The sequence below is a fragment of the Bombus vancouverensis genome, chromosome 3 (genome assembly GCF_051014615.1).
Source record: "Bombus vancouverensis nearcticus chromosome 3, iyBomVanc1_principal, whole genome shotgun sequence".
In the NCBI taxonomy this organism is placed as follows: Eukaryota; Metazoa; Arthropoda; class Insecta; order Hymenoptera; family Apidae; genus Bombus; species Bombus vancouverensis.
The window spans coordinates 19,982,569-20,010,327 of NC_134913.1; the positions used below are offsets into that span (position 1 = coordinate 19,982,569).

The window sequence follows — 27,759 nt, forward strand, 5'->3', positions numbered from 1 at the left end:
AGATTCAGATGGGTTCTGTGGTGGCGCGAGAGGGGGCTGATGCATAGAAAACGGGAGAGAGAGGAGATATCTGTACAGGGGCAGGAGTGGAGTGCGTGCGAACGAACGAGGACGGCCGTGCTCGCCTTTCGTCGGCGTTTTCGTATGAGTGCGTGAGTGAGTGCGTGCATGAGTGCGTCCTCACGGGCAGGTACTTTCGATTTCCAACGATTGGCGAGCCTTCGCCGGGTACGACGCTGCACCAGGAAGCGGACATGATAGTTACCATGGAGTGAAATAGTACGTGCACGGTACGTGGAGTTGTGCTGTTCATTCCTCTCGGGTGCTGTGCGCGTGTGCAAGTGTGAATGCGTGTGCGTTTCTCACGACAGGTGCCTTTGATTTTTTCCGATTACTCTTCGAGTAAAGTAAAGTCGACTCGGACGTCGAAACGTCGAATCGAATCGAGCGACGAGGAAAAAGCTGCATCTTCCGTTAATTGTTACGACTCGTCGGTGATACGACGTATTCGTCGAGAATATCGTTGCTCTCTAATTTTGGAGACACAAGGAAAGATGATCGTATAAATCATTGCCGGAGAAACGAAACGTGTCTTCTGTCAACCTCGTGCGCGTGAAAACGTGCATACATATGTGTCAAAGACATCGATTTTCCAACGGGCATACGCAGCTGGTGGTGGTTCCGATCGGTGGAAGGATTCGTACGAGCACGATGAACGCCGAGCATTGTGCCTGAAACGAAAAAGGACATATTTTGACAGCGCGAGAATCGAAGGAGGCCGAGGGGACGTGTGGTGTCGCGTAGACTCGGGCGCGCGTTTGCGAACGCGCCCATCGCGCGTCCAACATGGCTACCACCAGCAACACGACGACAAGCGCCGGCGAAACGAACGGCAGTAACGTGCCACAGTGGAAAAGAGACTTGATTCAGCGTCGTCGGCAACAGAACAAGGTTCTCGCGAGTAACGGAGCCAGTGTGAAGCTATGTTCAGCGGTGATCGGCTCGTCGACAACAACGACGACGACAGGCGGGACATCGGAATCGGTGGTCGATCCGACCGGTAGTCAAGAACAGTGTATAGCCGGCAATGTGCCATCGAGATCGCGGACAACGAGCAGCGGAGAGGACAGTGTGAATATGGTTAACAGCTCGAGTGCTAACAGTGGTAGTGGTGGAAGCGCCATAGCTGGTGTCGTTGTATCATCTTCGCCGTTTTTCTCGAGAGGACCGGCGTGTGGCGCCATCATCAGCAGCGGAACGACCGCCGCCACCGACGTTGCCTCGACAGTCGCGTGCAACATGCGTCTCGAGGTGGATCTGTCGTTCTGCTCCGACTCGGAGGATGTTGCGAACGATACTCTAAGCAAATCGTCGACGGACATGGAACGAAAATCGGAACACGGTGACAGTTCGGAGATCGAGGATTCCAAACAAGACGGAAAAGGGGCCGATTTGTTGGCAGGCTGCGACGATCATCGCGCGTGTAGAACGAACAAAGTGGAGAGAGAGCTTCTCGCGGATTTATCGAAAATGAAAGCCGGTAAAATCGAAACGGAAATGGCGAGGAATCGCGCGTCGACCAGCGACGACGGAGAGAGCGACAGTTCGGAAGAACTGCAATACGGACCGGGAATCGTGAACAAACTCAAGAGCAAATACCTTAACCTTACACTGAAAGAGATGAACAAGAGTCGCGTGTCGGTGCAACGTTTCAGACGCGCCGCGAGTCTCGAGGATCTGCTAGATTGTGACGACGAACCGGGAGAGAAGAACGCGAGGAAGTACACGAAAAGGACGACTACCGGTGCCGCTACGAAAACCGACAGGTACAGAAACGCTTGCCGTGGTAACGAGTCGATGAAACGAGCCCGAAGCGTCGAAACTCTGATGAGGTACAACGGGACGGACGAAGTCGGCAGTACCCACGGTGTATCCGGTCGCGTGGTGACCAACGGTTTGAAGCAGGACCCGGTCAACGATCACATTATTCTGATCGATCGTAGCTCGGTGAAAATAGAGAGCCGATTGGGCGAGCTGGACAGGCCTAAACCCGTGAACAAGCCGAAAAGAATCAAACCGTTGCTGGCGGAAACGGAAAGGCCGCCGCCGGATCTAGTCAAGACCACGATGAGGATCTTCGAGGGGTCCGCGAAGAAGTTGAAACCGAAGGGCGAAGTGGCCGCGAAGGTGGCCACGTTCAAAACGATCAACGACACGTTCAAAGCCCAGGCGCAGAAGAAGGTAGGGCCGAAACCACCGATTCAACCTAAACCGTTCGTCAATGGGAATTCCAGAGCGCCACCAGGATCGCCGAAGAAAATCGTGTTGCCGCAGAAACCCACGGCCGAGCTGATCGAGAGCCAAGACGGCCAGGAGTATCACATCGACGGAGTGATTACGGATCCTATAGTGCAGTCGGTGTCGTCGGTGGTCAGCAAGTTCCAGCAAATCGAAAAGTCGCACTCCCCATCCCCGTCGCCCGAGCCATCCTACAAGTTGAAATTCTCGCCCGCGCCCAGTCCCGAGCCACAACTAAGTAAATTGAAATCCTCTCTGGAGATCAACGTCAAGTCACCGCCTGTAACGCCCGTTCTTTCCCCCAGAATTTCCTCGCCCAGGTTGCAGAGCCCCTCGTCCCCGATGAAGGACACGCTCAGGCAAAGTTCACCACGCGTTCACAGCCCTCCGTCCCCGATGAAGGATTTCGTCAGGCAGAATTCCAGCCCCGTGCACAAGCCACCGCCGAGTCCCAGCAGGGAGTTACTTAGACAGATGTCGGTGACCGAACCCTGTAAGATCACGCCGCGGTCGCAACTCGAGGAGAACGGGAATATCGTCAACGTCGAACAACATCCGAGGCAGCAGCAGCCTTCCGAGAGGATACAGCACAGTCCTGCGGATCAAGAGAAGCCCGAGGAGAACAAGCCACCGATCAACAATGCGAATCACAGCGACGACGAACTGGCGGAGGAGGTCGATGCCCCAAAGACGATATCGAAGACCGCACTGGAGAATATCGCGAAAACCGGCGTCACAATGCAGTTCAGTTTCAACGACAAACCGATCTCCAACAAGAGTTACTTGCCAGGATTCAAGCAGAATGGTCAAAAGCCAACGGACGAACGTCAAACGGATGCTCGGACCGAAACGAAGTCGTTGTCGCTGGAACCTCCTCGGGGCAAGTCGTTTTTGTCCGCGGGTTCCACGAACGTCGTAACGGATCAAGAGACCGTCTCGAGGCTGCAGGAGAGGTTAGAACTGGACAAGTGTGACAGGAAAATCGAGGACAATAAAGAGGATACGATGGATACCAAAGCAAACGTGGAAACCAAACCGATCGGTGCTATCTGCAGCCTGGGTCTGATCAAGTCTCCGACCAATACCTCGTATCTGCAAGGGAACGAGTTGAAAACGATAAGATGCCAAAAGGTCGAGTCTCCGCCCCAAAAACAAATCGGGATAATAAGACCGCTCGTGTCTACCAAGGCGCAGCATCCTCAGCAGAATCTGAGCAATCGGGAGTTGGAGAAAAATCTGATCAATCGAGTGAAAAGTATAGAACAACCTACCAAGGTTGTGGTTAGCCTAAAGAGCGCCGATGAGATTCAACCCGCGAAAAAGTCTGGCACGGGTGGCGCCGGTCTGTGGGAGACGAAGCCCTGGAACCAGCAAAACAACACCATGGTGTTCAATTTCAGTAACCGGAAGGAAGTGCCGGATTATATCGAGAACGACGGACTTATTATCAAAAAGAAACGGGAGAAGCCAAAGGTGAGTCATCGCTACGACTACTTCCAATCTCGCTCGTTTCCCTCTCATTCTATCGCAGTTTCTCCAAACCGCGCCAATATTCGAAACTGTGTGTCTCGAAGGGTGAAATCGGGCAATCGTTCGTTTTCGATCGTAGTCGCGAACCGAGTTATTCAACGTTAGGGTCCTCTTGAGCGATATTTTTCTACTTAACCATATCGTTGTATATATAATCGGTGTATACAAGTACAAGTACAAGTTGTAAATTGCGTAGTTCTTTTTTTCACAAGTGTATAATTTTCCATCGAATGGAACGATTAATCAACCCGTGGTTCGATAGATAAAGTTAGTAAATTTATCTGTTTTACGATATGTTAGAACCGATAGCTCGTAGCTCGCGACGGGCAACGTCTCAATAAAGATATCAGTTTGATTACGCGCGAGGACCGAAACACTTTCTTAAACTAAAATAAAAGTTCGTCGGTTGCACAAGTTCATTAAAAGGAACGTTTCGAAAGGAAAATACCTTTCGAACGTACGATGCTCCTTTGCTCGAACGGTCTGAGATATGCCAATTGGAAACTGAAGAGTTCGTGATCGGATTGTAAATAGCTGGATATCGACACGGTTCAATGGTACCCTGTCACGGACCACTTTCTTTTCGTACGTGTGCGTATAATTGGAGCATTTCACTTTCTTTAATATGACTTACGTTAACAAAAGCGTTGCTGGCGTTGCGTTCGAGGCGTACGTGCTCTCGCGCCGCGGCACACGTAGAATTTTAAGTGACGTCTGAGCATTCGTGGCACGCGGTCACATTTAACCAGCTCGTACACGACATTTATTAGTTTTCCATTCCACAGCGTCGAGTAGAAGGATGTCGCGCATTCGACTCGTCGTAAACTTGTCTCACAGCTGATGCCATACCGAATCGAAACGGTAACGCGACTCTTCTGACAGATACGCGCTTCTTCTATTCGATCGTAATTCGACTCCTGACATCGAACTCGTCTGTCGTGGAGCTTTGAACTTTAAAGAACGTAGACCATTAACCCGGCGACAAGGGTTTAATCCGGTGAAATCGAGCGTATTCGATGTTGCATCGAAAAGCTAGAAAATTAAGATCGCGATCGGCAAATTGAAGGTGGCGACGAGGCTGACTTTCTCGTATTAGATAACGCGGAAGCTCGATCGTCCGGTATACGAATCGCTCTACAATTTCTTTCAGCCGTTCTCGGTAATTTTCTAACGATCATCGCCTTGCAATTTATCATCACTGTTCCTGGAATTATCGACTTTTTGTTGCGTGATCTTCATCTACGAACATCTCGTCGAGAGACGTCCGTCTAATAGCTGTAACGGGATTTTCGCGAATCGACCTCCGGAAAAGAGGGAACAACCGCGCTGTCCTGATACACGGAAGGACCGTTTAACGAACGGGAAACTGGAGCGTGCATCCAGATCGCGAAATCATCGTCGAGCCATACGGAGCGAAGAACGCGATGGATTTTTGAACGTTTACCGCGATGCATCGAACGACACTCCTCGTGATACTTTCCATTCGATCGAGTCAAGCTCCGTCGTCCTTGGGTCGACCGAAAGGCCTTCTGGAGTCGCGAAGGTAGCGCGTTCTTTCGCGTAGCACGTGCATACGTGTCTTATTCCGTCTACGCTATTTCCGTAGACTATCTCTAGTCGTAAGTAGCTTTCTCACGGATTAAAAGTTGGATCTGCAGCTATCTATGGAAATTTCTGACGTTAGAACTCGAGAAGCCCCTGCTTGTCCCCGATACAATTAGATTATAATCTAAGGACAAAACGGCCTGCCTATCGATACCTGTGCGATCTTCGTGGCACGTTCGCGAAGCCTCTGTTACGCCTCTGCAAATTTATCTTTGTCGTAGCTGCGAGAGGAGGTGTACGATTACGCTTGTACTATGTTTACCTTCGGCAGTCAGGGAAAGGTAAAATTTCGCGGCGGTCTGCGTAATTCGATTGATGACATGTCGCGGATATCGGATTCCTTGTCTCACAACGTTAGCTCGGTTCGACGCTGCCGTATATACGCGTAGCGTGTGTCAGCGTAGATCAGCGGTTCCGAAGCTGCTACCGCTGGTTGCTGCTGCTGTTGCCGCCGCGGATATAACCTTTCCTCGTTGGTAATTAAACAGAAATTAAGTGGCTACGGATCTCGGCGATAACGAAATTGCATAGACGTGCGCGCTTCTCGGATATCGAGTTACGAAATCGAATGGGCGCCGGTAAACGATGCTAATCGATCGAAAGTTTGTCCGGTACGTTTGATGCCGAAACAAAAAGGGCGACAAAAGTTCGAACGAAGTGGGAGGAGATTCTGGTTTAGGCTCGAATGTAGGCAGATCGGTCGAGATACGCGATAGTACTGCGTGCAACACTCGTCGGTCGCGTTAATTAACCTTCGACGACCTCGTAATAATTGCGCAAGCTCGAGCGGTGCACCTCGGCAACGCGTGTAACGCGTCACGATGCAGTCGGTTATAGCGAGCTTTAATAATTGGCCTAATTAATCGACGAAAATATTCACAATGGTTCGGGATCCGCGCACGTAACGAGGTAAAAGGCTCCCTTCACCGTGTGATACGCCAACGGAATTAGGCCGTGGAACGATCCTCCGTTCGGAAGACCGTCTTCTTTGTTTCTTTTTTTCTTTTTTCTTTTTTTTTTTTTTTAATCTACGACGCTGAAAGAAGAAGAGGAAACGCGGATAACGAATATTCGTGACCGATCGAGGTACGAAATGCGACGTTGCATCGACGATCGCGCGTTTTCTTCGTCGCCCGTTGCCAACGACTTTATAGCGAGAAACGACGGGAATGAAGCCAGAACCGGGATAGATGTAATTGAAAAAGGAAAAAAATAGGAAAATGAAATAGAATTGCTGAGTGTAGTCTCGTGGCATTCCTAGAGGTAGCCGACTGAAACGATGAGCGTTTCGTAATGCAGCCGGAAAGAAATTAATTGCAGAACAGAGCGTTACCAACTTGGTATTACGTGGACGGAAAGTATACACGTGGTTGTATTTTACACGCAACCGAGCTGCCCCGCTATTTTAGGAAGAGCATTTTTCGATGCTCGATAAGCTACGATAAGTCTGCCAATAATAACGATAAGATTTGTATTCTCGCGAGTTCTTTCGACGTTACGCGAACAGAGCTTATCCAGAAGCATACGTTCGTAAATATTTCCACTTGGGCGCGATAGAGGATCCGTGTACATTTCGAATAACGCTGTTTCCCGTAACGGTAAAATCTTTCACAATCTTCCGAAAGTTTATCCCCGGTGAAAGCAGAAATTACGTGGCATTTCTGCGTCTTAATCGTGCCGTAGCAGCAACGGAAATCAAGAATTCCGCGTTGTCGTTGTCCGAGTTTCAACTCGGTGGGAGGCTCGAAAGCCTCTCGGCGTTGACTACGCTAATTACCGAGGAATGTGGATGTTAACTGATAAACCAAACTCGTTACGAGACCAGTTATGCTCGTTTTCCTTCGCGCATATTATTATTACGTTACAATAGCCGGCCGATACATTAGTTTTGTCACCATAAACGTACGATTAGCAGGCATTCGTCTTGTCCGTGCAACAACCCGCAGGGAAATACAACCGATGATTACGCGCTATTACATAACCGTTAAATACGTTCCTTTGCTTTCTATGCTATTACTGTTATCACGAATCCATTATGCGTTAAATGCTCTACCGACCGATGTAACGTTGCACGCGTAATATTCGGAAAGGAAAATCAGTTTCGACGAAACGCGCGCGACCACGTTTTGCCTATCTTTCGTTATAAAAAAAGAGTTAAAGATCTTCGAAACGTGTCGAACTGTCTTCTGTTTCTTTAATTTCTTGTAGAAACAGAGCCTGCACGCTCTGCGGTGTGTCCTCCGTTTCAACGGAAGTACTACGATCGAAGTAGCATGTTTCGTGTTCCATTGAATTCCGATCGATTTATCGTTGAATGTCGTACAACGCTCGACAAGTTGTCATCGAAGAAAGATAAACACACGGCTACAGTTGTTCTTGTATAAATACAATCCTTGCTCGAATACCTAGACGATTTAGGATATATCTGGATGAGTCAGGCAGCTATTTATTTTGTCTTATCGACTGATAATTAAGAGGAGACAAGAACGTTATTGAATACCACCGATGCGTCAAATGCTGTTTCATCGATCGTATTTTTTTCAAAATTACCATCGATAAGGGATTGGGCGTGTTGGAAGGGAAGGGAAGGCAATACGATTCGATCGAGAAGCTTCGATGATTTTGCGTAGCTCGTGCTATCGCTGGTATATACTCGCGAGATCGCAGGAGAGAAAGGAAACGCGCATCGTATCGTTCGAAGAACCACTGTTGGCTCGTTTCGTCGACAGGTTTACCGTATTGCATGCAAGTACGGTAATCGAGTTTACGCCTGGAGAAGGTATCCTTGACCTTCTTTCTTTCGATAACTATCACCGATAGCCTGTTATTCGCACCTCGTCTTCAAGTTCGGCTTGCCGTTTTATCCTGCTAATCCGCGATCGCATTTTCAATTCGTCCAACTTGATGATACTTTCTAGATTCTCGTAGTCTTACCGTTGCTTGTAAACACACAGCACGTAGCAATGTTATCGCGTTAGACGTTGTCATCGATGATCGTTGATCGAGAGGATAGTTTAGCCACGAACGGATTCGAATAGCGAGATTCGGTTGTCTCGAGAATTCGATGCAGACGTTTCTTTTCGCTCCTTTCGAGGAGAGGGGATCGAATTCGCAGTTCGTCTCGATCGGTCGGCGGTCACAGGAGGTCGTAGTTGCTGGAAGAAATTGCCAGGTAGAAGTTGGATAGCCGATCAGCCAACTGAGAAATGGCAGCGGCATCGTGGCTGGTGACATTCCATACCACGCTATGGGAATTCTCGTATATGGCCGTCCTAGAGGGACGCGAGACTGTACGTACCGCTTCAGCGAGTGAAGCTGGCTAGGCCCGTTATCGCGTTTCAGACTCGCTCCTCAGGCAGACCTTCTAAGGAACATTGCGCTCTAACGATCGTGTCGCAACTGAATCAGCCTCTAAGATTTTTGGTATGTAGGCCACGCGACAATAGCTTCTCTTTCCTTCGCGTTATCTGCTCTTCCGCCCGCGGCGAACAATGCATTCTTGCATAATCGATGCTCGGAATCGTGTCATCGTGATCGTTGAAAATTCGACCGGCTCTCTGCTCGGAGTTTTGTAATTCCTAGTGGGAAGCTCCGATCCACCGATTCATCGTCGGTCGTACGATCGCGATTCGTACTCTGTAATTTTCAACGCGTGACTTTGACCGGTCGGAGAACGTTTCCAGAACTGGTGGAGAACCGGTTGGTCGGTACGAGCGATACCATCGATGCGCTATCGATTTATCGTTTCGTTAATTCCGGTGATCGATACGTTGAACAAACGTTATTATTGCGTCGCCGATTGTTCGCCGCGTGGATATTAAACCGTAAAATGCGTAACTCTGTCGGTAATCTCCGAGCTGACGCGAATTTTTCGCGATTGAAAGCTGGCTCGCGATGCGACGCACGGGCGGCGTCCTCTCCGATTTATTAAAAGTCCATTTGCGAAATTAATCGCGGCACCCGGAGCTAAAAAGCGATCATGGGAGGATTAACGAGGCAACGTTAACGAACTTTTCTCCGTTTACTGGTACGGTTCGAACGAGCCAGCTGTTGCATTCCTTAACCCCATTACGATTCACGTTTTTATCATCGCGGCGACGCAGTAAATAAGCGGCGATGGCTTGCGTGGCCAGTCTTCGGTTATTCCGGACGATCCAAGAGATTTATCGGCCGTTCCCTCGGTGGACAAATTCAAACTCGAGAGGATCGATTTACCGAGATGTACCCGCTACGTGTTTGTTTCTCGTGCGCTTTTTCCAGCTCTCTTAATTGGTCCGTTGGATAAATAAAGCCAAAGATAAAGTAGCCGAATGCCATCATCGACACGCTTATACCGCACGATGGAATTTTTTCAATTTACGTCGTGAACGCGCGCCGATCGTCCGTTTTCTTCTTTCTAACGAAATTCGGTGTGCCTGACCTCGTTTGGCCTTGACCAACGATCTCTGGAGAAACTCGAGTGGTAACGCGAGCGGACAGCTGGTCGTGGATCGAATTTGCATTTGCATGCAAGCCTCGAACGTTGTACGGTTCGTTCGACCCTCTCACCCTGCTTCTCCGGTTACGTAATGGATCCAGTTTTTGGCAAAAACGCGTCTCTATCAACGAACAGGAAGATATTCGTTTTAAGAGCCTAATAAATACCAGGACGCTTACGGTAGTCAAAGATAAAAGCTGTACAGCGACCAATTAAAATCGTATCGCCGGGTTGTATATCACCTTCGGTGACTTTAACGATCTTCGACTAGCGTTAGAAACGAAAAAGTCTATGGCCGGTATTTTAGACCCGAAATCGACTTGACGTTTTTTTTATCCCTCGGTGTATCTGTATAACTCGATCCATTACAGAGTAGAATCTACGGTATCAGCGACGCGAAAATGGCAAACGCGTAAATGGAAATCGCGGAGAGGTTATGGCAAACGACCTCCATGGATTAATCTCGACGCTGTATGAATCATGCCGTCGGGACTGTGCGAGCTCCAATTTAGAAACTCGACGCGACGCCACGATCCACCGACGAGTCATATCGCTGTTTCCGTGAAAAACCGGCGACGAGGCAGCGTTTCGATTTTTCGCAGTGTCGCGAAATCGTGGCTGATTCATAGGATTTCGAGTCAGCAGCGGCGACCACGACTAAACGGAGAACGTTCCGGCCGACGAATAAATTTGTCGAATCCGCGAATAGACGGAGAACAAGACTGGGCGTGGTTTCTCTTGCATAATTTCGCTGTCCTACGTCCCACGGGACGGCGGCCGTTCAAATCGACGGCGAAGCGAAGAAACGCGACGACTGCCGAGGGTAGAACAAAGGGGAGAAAGTTTCTACTTTGAGGAACTGGTATCGAAGATAAAATCGGTTTTCTACGCCCGTCGCGACTTATATTGTTCCGAGTTAGCGCGAGTCGCGACGAATTTCGCGTGACGAGACGAATCCACGAACGACTGAATTTCGTCGAGAATTCACATGCAACGAATGTGACGAAACGTGCATCCGTTGCGCGTGTCATCGTGTAATTTCCACGTGATAACGTATCGTACACTTATCATCGTGGACTTCCTTTTTAATAGAAACATAAAATCGTAAGTTTCTGACGTTGCGAGAATTTATACGAAATTGGCTATGTTTCCGTACTGCAGAGGGGAACGCGAAGTTTTTTCCGACGAACTTAGATAGCAAATCTTTATAGTCCTCGGTTTAATAGAATCATCGTTAACGCACGCGCCTAATAAAGTCAAATAAAGCGAAATTAACATGACATTAATTATTCTCGTGCAATCGTGTCTGTGTAGAGAGATTACAATTTCATACATATGTATGTAGATAGCTGCATTGTTTGAGCTAGATTGTTAAACTCGTTGCTTAGAGACCACGAGTGTGTGACGTCTGCAAAGCTGGCCGTGGTTCTCGCCAGGAAACGAGCTCGTTAAACGTCGGGTAGAGCTGACGAAAAAAAAGTAGCTACGCGTATTACAGCGATCGTATCTTCTCTGTCTTTTTCTTTTCTTATTTTTATTATTTTTTTTTTAATAATAGCAATCGTCTTTGCCGTATCTATATAGGGAGGTCAAACGCAAACCTTCGAAATCAAATATGCTATTGACACGAGGTTTACTTTCGAGACACCCCATACATCCGGTTCTCCGCCTTTTTTGACTCTCCTACGTGGTTCGAACACGACAAAGGGTTAACTTATGCGGGCTTGCACCTCCGTGAACGCAGGTGTATTCGAAGAGAGGTTGTTCCTATACGATCGTTAGGACAGTGTCTTGGACTCTCGGAGGGTTCAAGGTCTAAGCAGTACAGGCGATACCCCGATACGCTTGGAATAATGGAAAGAAACGTCCTGGGAATTTCTCATGAAGTCAGCCACCTCATCTTTAGGTTCATTGTCGTTCTTTCCTTCCCCTATCTTCCGTATTTTCCCTTAAAAACTACCTTTTTATCCTTGGAAATCCTTTCGATACAGTCGGTTGAGCCATACTGCACGCTTGGTTTACCATATCTTAGTTCCAATTAATATGCCAACTCGAGCGAACGCGTTTGACCATCGACAGCGTCGGATTAAAAGTCGTTCATATGGTCGGCAGTCGGTAGATCTCGTAAATTAGAAATGTTGTCGGTACACGAAATAAACCAAGATCGGTCTAAACGTTTATTCTATTTACTGGATTAGTGTTAATCCCAAGGTGTCCAAGTTAATTCGCCTACTTGGTTCGTTATTGAGCGAGAATGCGCGATAAACGCAGCCAGAACGATTTTTCTCACGACGTGTTATCGCGTGCAATCACTTGCGTAATATAGCCGACACAACAAAGAGATACCAACCGCGCCACGGAAGCAACGGAAATATTGAGTTACTTTCTTCTCACGGCAGCATCAATGAACGTTCATTATCGTACGGACGATAACGCCACGGATCGATTAATTTCGCTCGCGCTTTATTACACATCCAAACGTAAGTTGTCTGTCTGGATGGAAGAGATACGCGAGGTTGTAAAACAAGCGAAGCTTGAAAGTGCACGAGTTTAAATAGTCGAAGCAGGAATTCGATTCGATCTACGAACGACGTTTAGAAACTTGATTCGATGGGCGCTTCTACTTTAGGTTTTCTTCAAAGATAGATCGCTGATATTTATGCAAATGCAAATTTTTATCAACACGAATAAAGGGATACGGTTCAAAAATGATATCGAACGATATTATAACAAATACTTTATTTTAGATATCGTGTACGCACTGCAGATCGTTACGCGTCTAAATTTCTCGTGAATTCGCAATCTACCGACGAGGCTACGTTTGTCCGACCGCAGCTAGATCAATCGACGTACCTACTTAACGTTTTAATTTATAACCTTGTCGTATCTCTTTCACCAGGAACACAGGTTCGTAATTGAAATAATCTGAACGCCATAGCTTTTGAAACGGCAAACCAGATTGGATCGCACAGCGACGACTCTGTGTCTTCCATCCGGTGATCGATGATCCACCGCGATCCGTGATCGATATCTTTTCGTTCCAGTGCATCCGCGGCACGTTATATTCAAATCCAGATAGATATTGCGTTACGCGGCCCCGATTTCTGCTCGTCCGTAATGTGGCTTCGCGTTATGATCCGTGACCGCATTTTTTCTTAGATCTCGCCGTTCAACCCGAATTCTTTCGGTCGCGCGGAGAGAGAGAGAGTGGGAAACGGAAAAGAACGAGCGAAAGAAATTGTCGCGAACAGGAAAGAATCACTTTCGAAAGACCCGAGGTCGGAACTGGACCGGAAATCGACACATCGTTTCGTTTCGCGCGCGATTATTTCTTCTCTGGCGTACGGTTCCAGAGATTCGTGGCAACTCGTACGAGAAATTGCTCGTACGAGTGTGTCGTCTCGTTGTCGAAGAACGCGATTCCGTTCTATCGATCGTTCAACGAAACGATAGAGCGACGTACTCCGTGAATCGCGCAGATTTTGTCACGCGCTCGGGATTAAACGCGTCATCGCGAGAGATACGCGTGGAAACAGTCGCGTGTTCGTATCTTTATGTTCGTGTCGGTAGATAAAGAGACAGCCGTGTGCGAAAAAGTAGTGGAACTCGAAATAGTAGGACAGACGGACGATGGTGCGTGTCAAAGACGCGTTCGTGTCGCTTTTCGTTCGACTCGGTTTCCAAATCGACAGGATGTTCATTCACGAAATAATTGAAAGGCAGCGGATGTCGATGAATAACGCGCGGTCGAGACGCGTGTCGTCCCGTGCGAGCGTATCCGACATCGAGGGCTCGAGGGAAGCGTATCGAGGAAGTTACGACGCTTGTAGTCGTCTCTGCGTTAATCTGCGGCACACTCGATCTCGCCTCGACATCTCGCCTCGACATCTCGATACTCTTTCGATATTTGCGCGTCGAGTGTTCTTCGAGACGCTTTAAACAGTCTTTCTTATTCTTCGAGACACCTGGCGCTGTTTGTTCAGCGAGCGAACACGTTTGCATCGCGCACGCAAATTGCAGCCAAGCGAGCACGTGGGCGCGTCTCACGCGCCAACGTGCATATAGACGATCGCGAAATCCACTTTGGCCGTAACAGACTCTGGACAGCCGGTTTCGAAACGGGCTTTGCGTCGATATACGCGGAAATTTTTTAAGGAAAGTCGATACTCGTAGCCGGAGGTGATTTTTCGTGGCTCGACGAAGCAACGATCGGAGGTGAGAAACGCGAGGCAGCGCGTTTCCTCGGAACTCGGTCGACGAGACTCGAAAGTCACCTCGCCGGATTCCACGCATCACGTTCCGATTTCGAGAGCTCACTCCTCTTTTTTGCTGGGCCCGCAGGTCGGCGACGGTGGCATCATAGTGTTGGACACCACGTTGGACGCGTCGACGACCGACGACGCCGAATGGGAACTCGCCGGTGGTCCACCATCGCCCTGCGACGTGTCTTTCTTCAACGATAACGTCCTCATCAACGGTCGCAGCAATCTCTCGAGGACACCGCGAAATCACAAGGTAAGCAAAACGCGTGGTTGAGTATTTTCGACCAGTTTTCTGACTCGCGAGAGTCCTCAAATGATCAAATGTTTATGCATTTGTGGAAAATTTAAGTCTGTGGAAACGTACGTCTAAAGTACGTCAAGTAACCCTTTGTTTAATTTCTTTAATAATATCGCATGAGAATCCGCGATCTAACAATAACAACGTTGACTAAAAACACGAAAAGGCAATGACGCAAAAAGCTCGGAATAATCTGTTTGTTGATCTGCGACGCGCGTGTATTACAAGATCGAGCGTTATCTGATGCGCGATAATTTGGGTTAAGTTCGAAAACTATACGAAAGCCTGTTAAACACAAGGATGTCGCGTTTACCGATACGTTCTATTACTTTTGCTCCTTTTTTTTTCTCTTCGAAAGATAAGTTAACATCTGGTTATCGGACGAAAAGGCACGCTATCTAATCTAATCAACTGCAGCTCTATAGTTGGGATCGCGCGGCGGGAGCTGGTTTAAGTGAAAAAGCAAGCGACGCAATACTGTAACCAAGGCCCTTGGCTCGCCGTGGGAATGCGCTTTCCCTCCTGAGAGAGATTGTAAAATATTCAAGGACAATGCGCACCGAGCCTTTCGTCTCTTCTCTCCCTTCGTTCGGTCCCTCCTTTATTTCCTGTTCCCTCAACCCGAATTTTTAATGCATTTTTCGTCCCTGCCTGAAAACAGGCGTGCCGAAATTACGTTACGTCTCTCGGTCGAAAATCATAAGACGCCGCGGTATCGTTGTATATTAAACCGGATGAAAATCAAAAGACGTTATTTGCGTTGTGTCACCGATAAACTTATTACAGCTTGCATGCTAGATCCAGCAACCGTTCATCATCCTGATAGCTTATCTTTGTATATGTATATATGTATATCGATTTGCAAGGTAGTTATGCAGAGTCATGTTTGATTCTATACAATTTAGGATTTACACGCTGAACGTTTCCTTTTATCGCGTCATTCTTTCAGTCACAGTCGTATCTGTCGAGCGTCGTGACAAGATACGAAAAAAACTTTTTCGCTCCACGATCCTACCTTTTCCAGATATGCAGGTACTTTGGATTTTTATACTCGCGAAGGTTCAACGAACTACTCGCCAAAGCGAAAACTTACCGATCAACGAGTTTCGGTAGAACAAGTATCCCCGGTACCCGAAGGCTCGTTCTAGCTCGAAAGCGGATTAAACGATACTCTCCTTTCGAACTATAGATAATCGTTCCAAATAATTAATGTGCTATAACATTGTACAGGCGCGTCATTAATTTTCACGGCCCAGCTTCTCCCGGCGAGTTGCCATTAAAGATGAAATTGCTCTTGTACAGTTTCGACGATCGATTCGTCTCTGGTTAATCGACTGCGATTACGACGTCTTATCCCATGGAATTCTACGTTTCGACACCACGTGACTCATCGTGGTATTTGCGAATCTCCAGGGAAGCAGTCTGCCGGTCTGTTCCTCTTACGATGCCAAGCATATGCTGCTGCAGGCCGAAACGGCGGATCCGCGTCGCCGTGTCGACCGTTTAAAGTAGATCCAAAGTAAACGTAAAAGCACAGAAACCGAGTAGCACAGAAATCGTAGATTGTTTTCGTCTTGTTGTCGGTGTCGATAATTATTAGCACGTTAAAAGATGGAAACGCGTCGATGGACGACTTTCTCACGGGCTCGAGTACACGCGGATTCCCGTGACGATCCGTAGGTAGCCTACCTGTTACCAGCGTCGATTTGCAAAGTAAAAGTAGTAGCCGATGCACGAACCGGCAATGATTTTCGAGCAGCGACTCGTCCAAGGAGTTAATCTACCGTGCCTCGTGGGAATGCGGCGAAACACGCGCAAATTCCGTTTCATGGTCGTCGCGAAACCGAGCAGCACGATATGTCTTTCACGAGGCACAAGCACGCGTTGCTTTCGGATTCGGCGGAAATCTTTGTTTGTTTTACGCAACAGGCGACGGTGTCTAAAAGTCAAAGGCGAGGAACGATTCGCGTTTTTCTTTTGTTCGATCGGTTTACGGGCGAAACGACGGAGAAGCGATGATCGTGATTCTCTGGAAATTGAACCTTACGCAACGTGTTTTCTATCGATCTGAGTCAATAATGATGCATCGATGCTTGAGTCACCGTCGAGTAAATCGATTTCACGGAGCTCCGCCTAAGTTTCAATTTTGGTATCCAATTAACGTTGCACAGGCAGTAACCTTTAATAACGGATTACGTAACGAGCGTTATGAAAAATCAAAACCGGTAAAAGAGGCAATTTGCATATTGGAAAGTTGGATTGGCGGATGGGGGTAGGCGGATTTTGGAGAAACCGGTGCGCAATATTTCATTGTAAAAGCGATCGAAACGAAACGACTCGAGTGCCGCTTCGTCACGCTTATTGTCCAGCGATCGATCTTTCGGGTCGCGTCTCGAGAAAACCGATATCTCCTGAATCGATTGTTCGCCGATGCATCGTATTTTCTTTCTCGGATTTATTCCGCCGTCCGTCGAGCGTATCGGATCGATAGAAACTGCGAACAAGCTATTATACGACGTGGAATTCCATTGTGGCCTGAGTTATCGGCGAATAATTCTTCTCGAGTAGAAAACGCGGGCGTTGTTCCTCGCTCGACGAGGCGTCGTCCAAGCTACCAGCTAATTCCTACTTCGAACCACGCTGCCAAGTCTATAAAGAGAGTTTAGGCTCGTACGAAATTGAATTCGATAGGATAACGGGATGATTAAGGACAAAGTTGCGCGAACTGCTGGCGAATCGGACGGTACGTCGGCGGTCGGAGGTTTCACAGTTAGCTCGGCTTAAATACCATTACCTTAAAACGGCGCTGACCGAAAGCAAAGCCGCGTACCTACCCATAAAAGTAAGTATCGCGTAAAGTTTATCTTCGCGACGCGAAAGCGTTTCCGCGCACTCGAAACGTGTTAGCTTAGAAATCGCGACTAGTCACGGAGAACGCGTACGGCGATTGCTTCTATGCTATATTTTAATTTTATTGGACGTACAGGAATTCTAACGGTGAAAAATTACACGGCTGAAAACAGCGGCGCGAGATGACGAGTTGCGCAACCCTGTTTGCATGCCGTGTTAGAAAAATTCTTCAAATTACCCGATGGCTAGCTCGTTGCTTCGCTACGTAACCCGCAGCATTTTTGCGCAAATTCTCGCCTGTTACGCTCGTCGTTTCGTTACTGCAACCTGATCCAAATAGCGAAACGCGTCGATGGTATTTTCCAAACGCGTTTTAGAAGACACGCGTATAATTCCCGGAACGAAGGTTTTCGTCGGAACGAGCGAGACGAACACGGCACGTACTGCATCAAAGTGCAGGAGAAAATTGCTTGATTTTCCGACTCGGTGCACTGAAAAAGCACGCGAAAGGAGGAACTTTCGAGCGCGAAATTGTCGTCCTCGTCTGACAAACACCGGCGGTCGTCGCAGCACGCTGCTGCAGATAATTTGTTCTTTACGATCCACTTTGCCTCCGGCCGCGTATCGTACAGTTTCACCTCGCAAACAATCGGTTTTATTACCGATACTAGCCACGTACGGAGTCGTTCGACGATAAAGCACACGCGGCATGTGTCGGCGTGCGTGCACGTCGCTCGATAGGGAAATAGGTGAAACAAAGAGGAGGCTCGTGCGAAATTCACTGACCCTGTTCCCGGTCGAATATTTCAGCACCGTTGGAAATTTCTCTCCTGAAATCGAAGACGCGCGAACAATAACGCAACCGTAGCAACCGCGGGAATACAGTTCTCTTGTTTCCCGTAACGTACAGCGATACACAAATATCTGGCGTCCCGTAAAAATTCAACATACATACGTTGACAAGAATTATCAAATCGAACGTTGGCTAAAATCAGCCACATTTAACGTACTTACGTTTGCTAGGAAAAGTATAACGAGGTCGTAAATCGAAGAGCGCTTTGAATCTCAAGCTGCGAATCATTTTCGAATCGATACGTTCGCCGTACGAAAAACAGCCAGTTGCCTGTTTCTAGAATCCGTTCTTTTCTTTCGCATCATACGTTATAATCATTTCAAATCGTTTCGAGCATCGAAACGCATAAACTTCACCGCCTGACCGATTTTATAGCCTCGTTGTATCTCTTTCACTAACAGTATTTGCGTATTTGCTACAAGAAGAATCTAACGTATCCATACGTTGATAGTAGGCAAGTAGTAGGCACAATTCGAGTATCGACGTAACGTTCGAGAGGAACGTTCGAACTATTTTCAAAGAAACATATCGACGAATCTTAAGACACGTTCCGATGCCTACCATCGAATTGACGAACGAATTATATACCAATTAATTAACCGTTTAATACATTGAGACGTTGATCAAAGGAATATCATCGCTTGATTCTTAATGGAGTGGTAAGTGGTTCCGCGAGAATCCGCGATCAACATCACCGTTGCTCGTGCTTCTTTTATTTAATAGCGATCCGTGAAAGGTAATGACCGGCGCTCCGGTGTAAAGCCATTACGCGTGCAGCATCTGATAATGCGAATAATCGCGAGCGCGATTGATGGCACATTCGCGCACGCTTCAGGGCTGCGGTCTTTGTACCGCGCGACAAGCGACATCGACCATTCGACCGATGGACGTCGATTCCTCGCAGCCATCTATCTTCCGCGTGAAATCCTGCTTACGACTACGATTAATGGCGTGTTAAACGAAACAAGGAGTTTTCAAACACTTAGTTGTGTCTCCACGGTTATCTAAATTACAGCTAAACGCGATATTTTAAAATTTCACGCTGATAACGCCGCTTATCAACGCGATTACCGAATCGTCGCGATACAAACAACGTGTGCATGAAAATTGGTCGAAGGCGTAAACATCTACGACGGGCAAACAAGCGCGTTAAAGATCGCTTCGGCGAACAATTAACAAAATTCTCGGAAGCTGTACCGCGATAACGGATCGTTACGACGATGGCAGAATCATGTTGCATAATCGACTCGAATAAAACGCAAATGACATCGGTTCCAAATAATCGCGACGTTCGCGAACGATGCGACGTCGTAACCGAGCACCTTTATTCGCTGAATCGGCTAGCCTGCGATTCTCTTCGCGGACTCGTCGCCGATTTGTTAACGATTCGTCAGCGATTTTGCAACGTTCGTCGTCCTTGATTAAAAGGTAGGTCAACGATTTGAAACTTTGTTTACGCGATTTCTTCGCTTATATCGAACAGATCGTTACGCCATTGTTTTATCGTCGAATTTCATAAGTTGGAGTTCGATCGGTGTTGTCACGTCCAACGACAGGTGATTTACGTCCGACGATAATATTTCAAAAAGCGAAGAATATCTTTGCGAAGCAACGTCTGCCTATTGTATGCATATTTTGGTTATTTAACGCTCTAGCGTCATCGTGGTCGTCGACCCTATGGTGCCGTCACCTCCCGCAACAATTGCGAAATCATACCATTCTAGAGAAAATTGCACGACCGGTAATTCTCCTCGGCTTTGATTGTAATACAGTTGCGAGCGTTTCAACGCCGCAGCCGCTGGAAAATATACGAAAATCAATTGTAATTCGTGGGCTGGACGAAGCGCGGCGGGATTTTTTTCTACTTCGCTTGCTACCGCGCAGGAACGTTGTTCCGGATCGGTAGCAGGGAGAAAAAAGGTGAATTTGAATTTCTAATTTTACCACGTTGCGGAAAACCCGACGGGTAATTGCGTTTACGGACCGTTAGTATCTTGTCGAAAAGAGCTGCGTACAGGGCATTCCATCTTCCGCGTTCAACTTGGCTAACCTCGTGAGAAAAAAGATTATTTCGAGTATCGAAGTTTTTATCGTTGTAAGGCGCGTTTCTCCTAGCCGTTTGTCTCTACGAGCTTCTGAGATACGTTTTTTCGTTCGGTCGTCGTAATATGCTTCGCATGGTTAACATCGATGCGAGTAAGGTGTTTCTCGTTCAATGTCGCTCGAAGACGATTCCAATCCATGGCTGTTTTAGTTTATCCGAAAACGATCTAAAACGATTTGCAAAAATGAAAATTGTACCGTCGCAGTACGAACAACTGCGCTCGCCAAGGATCTCTTCGATGCTGTAAGAAACAACGAAAATGTTTGTGACATTGGCTGGTCGATCGAGACTCTCTGTACGCTAATAAATTCAGCCGGTGTTGCCTCGTAAATACACCATCGCTTTGTAAGTTCTTTTCGAGGAATGCACCCCGCGTGCATCGCCATTGAACAGGTCGCTCGGCGCGTATGCAAATGAAGAAATAATGTAAACACTCGTAGACGCGGGCAATTTGCTTCTAACGTGCTCGTGGGACCGTGCATGCGAACGTGTATGTGACCGTTTATACGGTAACGGTATTCGAAACGATCCATTCGATCGACGCCGAATACCGGTGTAAATAATCTTTGAAAAATTCACGCGAATCGCTCGTCGTGCATAACGTTAATCGCGACGAATAACTTTGGATCTCGTTATCGATGGGTATCGATTATCGCAAAATTTGACCCTTTCAGGACTGACGAGCAACGAGTTCGCAAAGAGTAAAAATTACATTTAGAATATGCATGAAAGTTCACGTTGTCGTATCATTGGATTTATCGAAAGAAAAATTCGTTTCGAACCAGTTGAGATCATATTTAAAGGATCTCTACGAAAAGTCGAAGCCTGTGGTTCAGCGCGGTTTGACGCTACGGAGTTGAACGTTCGAACAGCGATCGCTTAAACGGAGAATCAAAGAACAATTGGCTGTTTGTCCGCTTTTCGAATGCGCGATACCTCATGGGCCGTTTAATCTTGTCAGCGCGAGAAAGATCACAGGTTTTGCCAGACATAACGGATACGTACGCGTCTAGTTTTTACCGCGTGCAACATGCTTTATGCGTCCATTTGACGCGGTCGTGCGGTGAGATACGCGGGTGTTCACGGGAACGGGGCGTCACGACGATAAATTCCTCGATGCTTTTATGTTGCCTGCCGTGCACGACCTGGCCAAAGCGACGCGGAGAAAAGACTTTACAAGTCCGCGTCTCCCCTTTGAGTTTCACTGGTCGACCTATCCTAGGGTTCGCGCCGCGTTAAACTTTATGTCTCCCTCGCGTTTGCAAATTATCCCCGAACGATCGCCTATCCCCCAGGTTAAGCGCTACGTCCGTGAAACTTGCGCGAATAATTTATCGCGCGCCATTACGACTTCGTCGACTCATTTTCTCGAATTAGTCCCGCATGGTTCTCCGTTGCAGCGTCGGACATTGTTTCGACTGCGAATAATCTTGAAATAAAATTTAGAGCGAACCACGTTGCTATCCGCGAAGCGACGCGACACGGCATTTCAAAGGCATTACGAAGCGACGCGGCGCATGTGGGACGTAAAATGTAACGCATAATACGTAAAAGTCCGCCTGGCTTCCTCTTTCTATTGTCCGCCGCGATAAACGGTTTCCTTTCTCGAGGACGATAAGAGGCGCATTGTTTCTCCGGCTGTGGTCGAAAGTAGCGATGGCTTGTCCGCGACATTGTAGACGCACTTTTTCTACGACCGATTCCTTCCTCCGGAGAGTCGTTGCCATCGAAGTCGAAAAATTCTTCGAGGTTCCCGAGCTTGTCGGGGAGGAACGAATGTGCAACGCGAACACGATCTCTAAACGAGGCGGTTTTCCTCTCTTTATCGATCGTAAAGATGCGAAGCAGAAACCAAACGACTCGTTATCGAAATTCCTATTTGTCCGTTTCTTAAGGAGACCGCAGAAAAACGCGAATCTGTCTCTCGAAATCACGCGACATTGTACATTGTTTCTACGCGTTTAGAAACGCGTTTCGCGCGCCTCGGTTTCGTCCGTGAATTTCTCCTCCCAAACGTTCGCCAACGGTTATACGTGCAAGGTTTAAACGGATATTCACCGGCAGCGTACTCTCGAGGATGATTTTATGGTCGAGAAAGCACACGCGCGACGCAACAAAAGGTTTACGCTCTTTCGAGGGTAGTTCGGTTCGCCGTTTTCTTCCTAAAAATCAATATACCGGCGACCAATGAGCGCGAGCCTCCGATGGCTCCCATGTATCTCGGTTCGAGGAACGATTTGACGCTCGTTGCACGCGAAACACGCTCGTCCCTGCCAGCCAAACGTCCAGAATGTAACTTTCCATCTTGATATTTGCCTTTTGCCAATGACGCTCGTGTTCTGTTTATCGACATAGTGTCGCGATTTTCGCGCCAAGAAGAAAACCTTTTCTTCGCGTTCGCTGCGATGGTCGCTTCTGCTTAGGCGTACGTACACGGATTCTAAACGTTCCGGTCGTTCGTTCAAAGTCGTTTCAAGTTGTTTCGCCGAAAGAAACTTTATTACGGAAAAAATTACGCTCGAGAACAAACGCTTATTAAACTCGAGCGATATTTTCTTTCGAACGAGTCGATAGATGCTCGAACAAGAGACTCTGCTAACCAGTCGATAGGCTGTTATACCGGCTGGAAACAGGTGATTATACGATGCAAGTTCTTCTGATCGCTGTCGATGACCCGAGACGGATGGCAGTTCGTAATTAACTGGCACCATTAATTAACTAGGACGTTCCGGACGTCGCTGACCTTGATCGGCCAGAGTGCTCTTTTCAAACAGTTCGTCGACGAGTGGATTAAAAATTTGCTCGTAAAGCATGCGCGTGCGATCCTATCGAACGTTCTTTCATTGGGAAACGATATACGCGAAAGGATAACGCGTGTACGCTTTGTTTGGTGCGTGCCGGAAACTCGTTCGAAGGCATTCGCCATTGTCGCCGCTCTTCTCAACGATCTCCTTCCTTTGTTCGTGAAACGACGAACCAGCGTTCTCTGCTGTTGTGTCCGAAACAGTTTCGCGGCTTTGAAAATTCCGTACACGCAGTTAACCAGCGAGTAGTCATCCTCTGCTCGAAATAATCGCAGATACTGTTACCAGCTCGGCAAGTCCAAAGACCAAGGATTTATTTGCTCCCGCGATCTAGTAGCGCTATCGTCGCGGACACAAGCGTCACTATGAAACGAACTGATCGATGCCCGTCCCACGAACATTCAAAAGAGAAGGTTCTCTCCACTTTTTTTTTCAGTAAACAAGGCTATGATAGTCTGCTGGCACGTTGAAGGTCCTCGTGGACCGAAATATCGGATGCACGATGAACGGCGAGCTCCAACGACTCTCTAGAAAAAGAATTGCTTTCTCTTTTGACGATCGCGTTCGTGGACAAGAAACGGACGAGGAGGCGATGTCCTCGCTCGCAGTCGAAAAAGCATCGAGTGTGACGGGTTACTGTTATTCCAGGCTGTGTGCCGTTGTTTGTTCTTCCCGTGTCTTATTTGTAACCGGCAAAAGACACGGTCCTTTCCGCGTCGTGTAACCGTCTGATTCGCAATAATCGCGTGGTATCGATATATTTCGATCGTTGCAAGAGACCTTTGTCTCGTCAAATGGTTGAATTCGGTGCATTTCCGTTAGACGCGAAACTTCTCTATCGAACAGCTTGCCAATTCGATGTGCTATCGAACTGACCGATATATTGCGTTTTGTTTCAGCATCGAATACAATTTGATGATACGGCTACCCGTACCTTCGAATATCCGAGCGAGGCGTCGATGCTAGAGGGTGAGAGCAGCGTGGATGGCGAAACTTCCGGTTCCGTCGAGCAATCAACTCTGATCAGCGGTAAAACGTCCTCGACCAATTCGACGACCAACATGCCGACCCTACTCGGTAATTTTAATCGTTGTTTCTCGTTACCACGAACCAGCGTCGCGATCAGACTACTTTTTTTTTTTTTTTTACTTTTACTTAGGAAAGAACGTAGCTTTTATCGAGTACATTCGTTCCTTCACTAACAACGTATCTCGTTCTTTTCGGTTTTTTCCAGAGGCGACGTTCATACACCACGTTATGTCTCCCGTGAACCGCTGCAGACAATTGCAATTCCTTTTGAATGTCGACCCCGTAAAAGAGTCTCTAGTATAAATTAGTTCCATAGTTTCTAGAAACGCTTCACTTTCCCTACACCGACTTTTTCACTTAGTGACAGTTTTTCCTTATTTTTGTTGAAAAAACTTTCCGTGTCTTTCTCGCCGCTATATCACTTTCGAAACATTTCGTTAGTCCCTCGCTCTGTATACGTCGTACACGTTTCTCTCGTCCAACTCGCCTAGATCGCGTAGCGTGCTGAAAGCTAGTGCTTGTTCCCCGCAGGTGGTGGTGGTGGCCTTGCCAGTTACACTCCTAGCAAAGTGGACTTGACGTCCGAAGGGTTCGAGCTGGGCGTGACCAGAGCCGTATCCTCGAGCTTGCTGGCAACATCGACATCGTCGTCGACGCCGACAACCACCGCGTCGAGCCAAGCGGACAACGAAACCGAAGTGGATTACCTGAAACCGGCTCAAGACGGGGGCGCGTGGGGCTCAGAAACGACCGGTGATCTCCTCTACTGACGCGACCGAAAAACTCGAAGATCAGAGAAAGACGCGTGAAGCGGGAAACTCGCTAAAAAGCTCAAAGGAGAGCTCTCTCTCCTTGGAAGAGAGTGCAGGCGATCCGAAAATCCCGACTACTCAGAAGACTAATGGCAAAGTATTTTTCTTTCCTTTTTTCGTAGGCAGAGTCGCGGAAACAGTCTTTTATAAGAAGGAAGTAAACAAGTCGTTACGAACAAAGAAGAGAAGCATGTCGAGAGTTCCTTCGAACGTTTCAACGTGACGATTGCTCGCCCTATGAGTATAAGCAGAACTGCAACTTTTCGAGATACGCATCACCCGACGCGTTCGCGGTCGGAGCGAGCGTTACGTGTGTTACGTAGATAGTTCGCTGTCGTAAGAACTGCGCGCAATACTTTTTCCCGACATAGGGTACGAATCAAAAGCAGGAAAGGGGAGTAAATATTCGTTCGCGAACGCGTCGAAGCAGAGGCAATCCTTTTCTTAGGTAATTAAGCGAAAAGACGGTATCATTCCAAGTATATGCATTTCTTTGTATTATTACGATAACGAAGTGAACAGACTTTTCCTAAGTGACGCGTAACTATAACTGCCAAGATATGTCAGTGCATTTCTTTTTTCGATAGCACCTAAAACGGAGAGCCCAGTGATCGGTGAGAAAAAGAAAGAAAGAAAAAAAAAACGAGCATATCACCTTTTTGGTACATTTTTATAACAAACGAAGAGAAGTCGACGATGGAACTGAACATTTTGTAACCTTTTTGAGATTACTTTAATGCTGAACCCTTCAACGTTCAAGCTGCCAGTCAAAGGCCAGAGTTGTATGCAGGATTTTTAGAAAAGAAAAAAACAAAAACAATTAAACGCAATAAGAAAGAATCGTTGCAGAAAAAAAGAAAACATTGGAACACCGGAGTTTAGATTTTTGTAAAAGTTTTAGCCAAAGTAGAATGTAAGTCTACTTGATATACTTAATAATATGTATATGTACAATAAGCGAAAGTTTTGGTCCAGGAATAACATTGCAATTGTAAATTCCGAGAAATTCGTTATTTATACCAAATGTATGATAGATCATACAGATATCCTTTACGAATGCTCAAGATAAGACGATAGATGTATACACGATATTTGTTTTGTTGAGTTTGTTTCACTTTTCGTTTCTTACATTTAGACGTGGACCAAGCAAAAAGAAAAAAAAAGAAAAGAAAAAAACTAATAATCAATAAGAAAGATACGAGGGAAAATATCGATTTGTTGATGAATACGAGCGTTAATTTTAAGCGAATCAAATTTTGTACATATTAAATTATTATCGATCTCAAAGTTTCGCAAAGTTTGTACACGGAACAATTAAATTGCTTTGAGATCGACTTATTACGCGTGCTTTTCTGTTTTTCTTTTTTGTTGTCCGTATTATGTTTGAAGTGGTTACACGAACGTCGAGAAATTAAAAATGTTATGTTGAATCGCGTAAATGTTCGAAGTATGATTGCGGCAGTATGGTTAACTTTCTACTAAGATTTAATCGCGTGATCGCGGACTGATTCAAGGGTAAACGTGCGATACGATGATAATAATTACCGATAACGATGCATTTATACACCGAAACAACAACTGTGTTCCAGTTTTCGTCGCTGTATTTAGTAGACGCTAGTATTCTCATACTATTTTCATTTGATTTCACGTTATCGTTTGATCGATGCTTGATGGGTCTGTGTCACAGCGTTGCATTTTACACTGTGATATTTTTCTTACTTTCTCTAATAACGACATATAATAATTGCTTCCGAATATTTTAAGGAACCAGAACCGTGTCGACCGCTCAGTTTGTATTTTCGCAGTATGTACTACGTATCGGAGTGAGCGAGATTACGATGGACGAAACATTCCAAATTCTAATAGCACGCGTTTTTGCGTTTAACCCAATCGGTCGATTGATTGCGAATCGATGTCGGTAATCTCGCTGCTCCGGTCGAGGGAACTCCGTATTATTTCTGTAAATTATTGCTGTACAGTATGGAGAGGCATCGTCGTTCAAGTAAAGGATTAAAAAGAAGGAAATAGTATTATCCTAAGATTATTCTTATTGTTCTTCTTATGATTATGATTACTCTCATTATTCTTATTATCGTTATCATTATCCGAAGCTTGAATCCACAATTACCTTATTGAGTATACTTACCAGTTAGAAGTATTGTGTGATGTATCGTCTGTGTGTTATTAAGGTATTCAAGTAATAAAATGAAACAAGTATGCCCGAATTATTATATCGTCAAGCCTATCTTTTTCGCGTGTCTCGTCAGGCTCCCAATTAAGAAGTAAGAATGTACTATCAAAACTATTCTTATTTATTTAAATAAATATATACAGTTTATTGAACAAATAAATCACATTTCGGTGAATTCGTGGTCCAGACAAGTACGCAACTGTACATCCTTGAAAAACCTAACCGAAGTTTGTGTTATTTGTATATCGACGTGTAATATTCCTCTTCCAAATCGTATAAATCGGCGGCCATGTCGTCTCGCAAGGACGCTAACTTTTGATCACATTCTGCTTGTTTCGTCCTGAATAATTTACTATTTTGTGCTATGGCTTCGTTCACAGATGGGAAATCGTTGAGTATCAAATATTGCTTTATATCGGAAACTAGCTTCATCAGGGATTCTCCCGCGCGAACGATATTCGCCGCCCTGACGTGCATTTCATACGTATCTTGTTCGCATTGTGTCATCCGAGATAATTGGGAATCGCTTTCTCCTTTCGCTAGCTTTACAATCTCTGTAAAATAACAATCAAACTAACTGAACGTTCGCGAGTAATTAGAGGTTAGGTTTTAAATATCATTAGTATATTGAATAAAACCAATCGTT

At 46.6% G+C, this 27,759-nt stretch overlaps 2 protein-coding genes across 3 annotated transcripts in view; one reads left to right on the forward strand and one right to left on the reverse strand.

Annotated features, from left to right (window-relative positions):
* On the forward strand, positions 1-27,273 carry bif (protein phosphatase 1-binding protein bifocal). 2 transcript variants are annotated; one of them, XM_033328953.2, is made up of 4 exons: positions 1-3,771; positions 14,252-14,425; positions 23,981-24,158; positions 24,316-24,633. In XM_033328953.2, exons 1-4 carry the CDS (start codon positions 847-849, stop codon positions 24,411-24,413), a joined length of 3,375 nt encoding a protein of 1,124 aa, XP_033184844.2. In that variant the 5' UTR covers positions 1-846; the 3' UTR covers positions 24,414-24,633. The 2 variants fall into 2 exon arrangements, with proteins under 2 accessions (XP_033184844.2, XP_033184843.2); XM_033328952.2 differs by lacking the exon at positions 24,316-24,633 and adding an exon at positions 24,642-27,273 and having other exon boundaries at positions 14-3,771.
* Positions 27,214-27,759, reverse strand: part of LOC117154196 (mediator of RNA polymerase II transcription subunit 22) — an 881-nt gene continuing 335 nt past the window's right edge. The window contains exon 2 of the mRNA XM_033328966.2: positions 27,214-27,667. Coding sequence (XP_033184857.1) covers positions 27,348-27,667 — 320 coding nt within the window. The 3' untranslated portion in view covers positions 27,214-27,347. The remainder of the gene's footprint in view (positions 27,668-27,759) is intronic.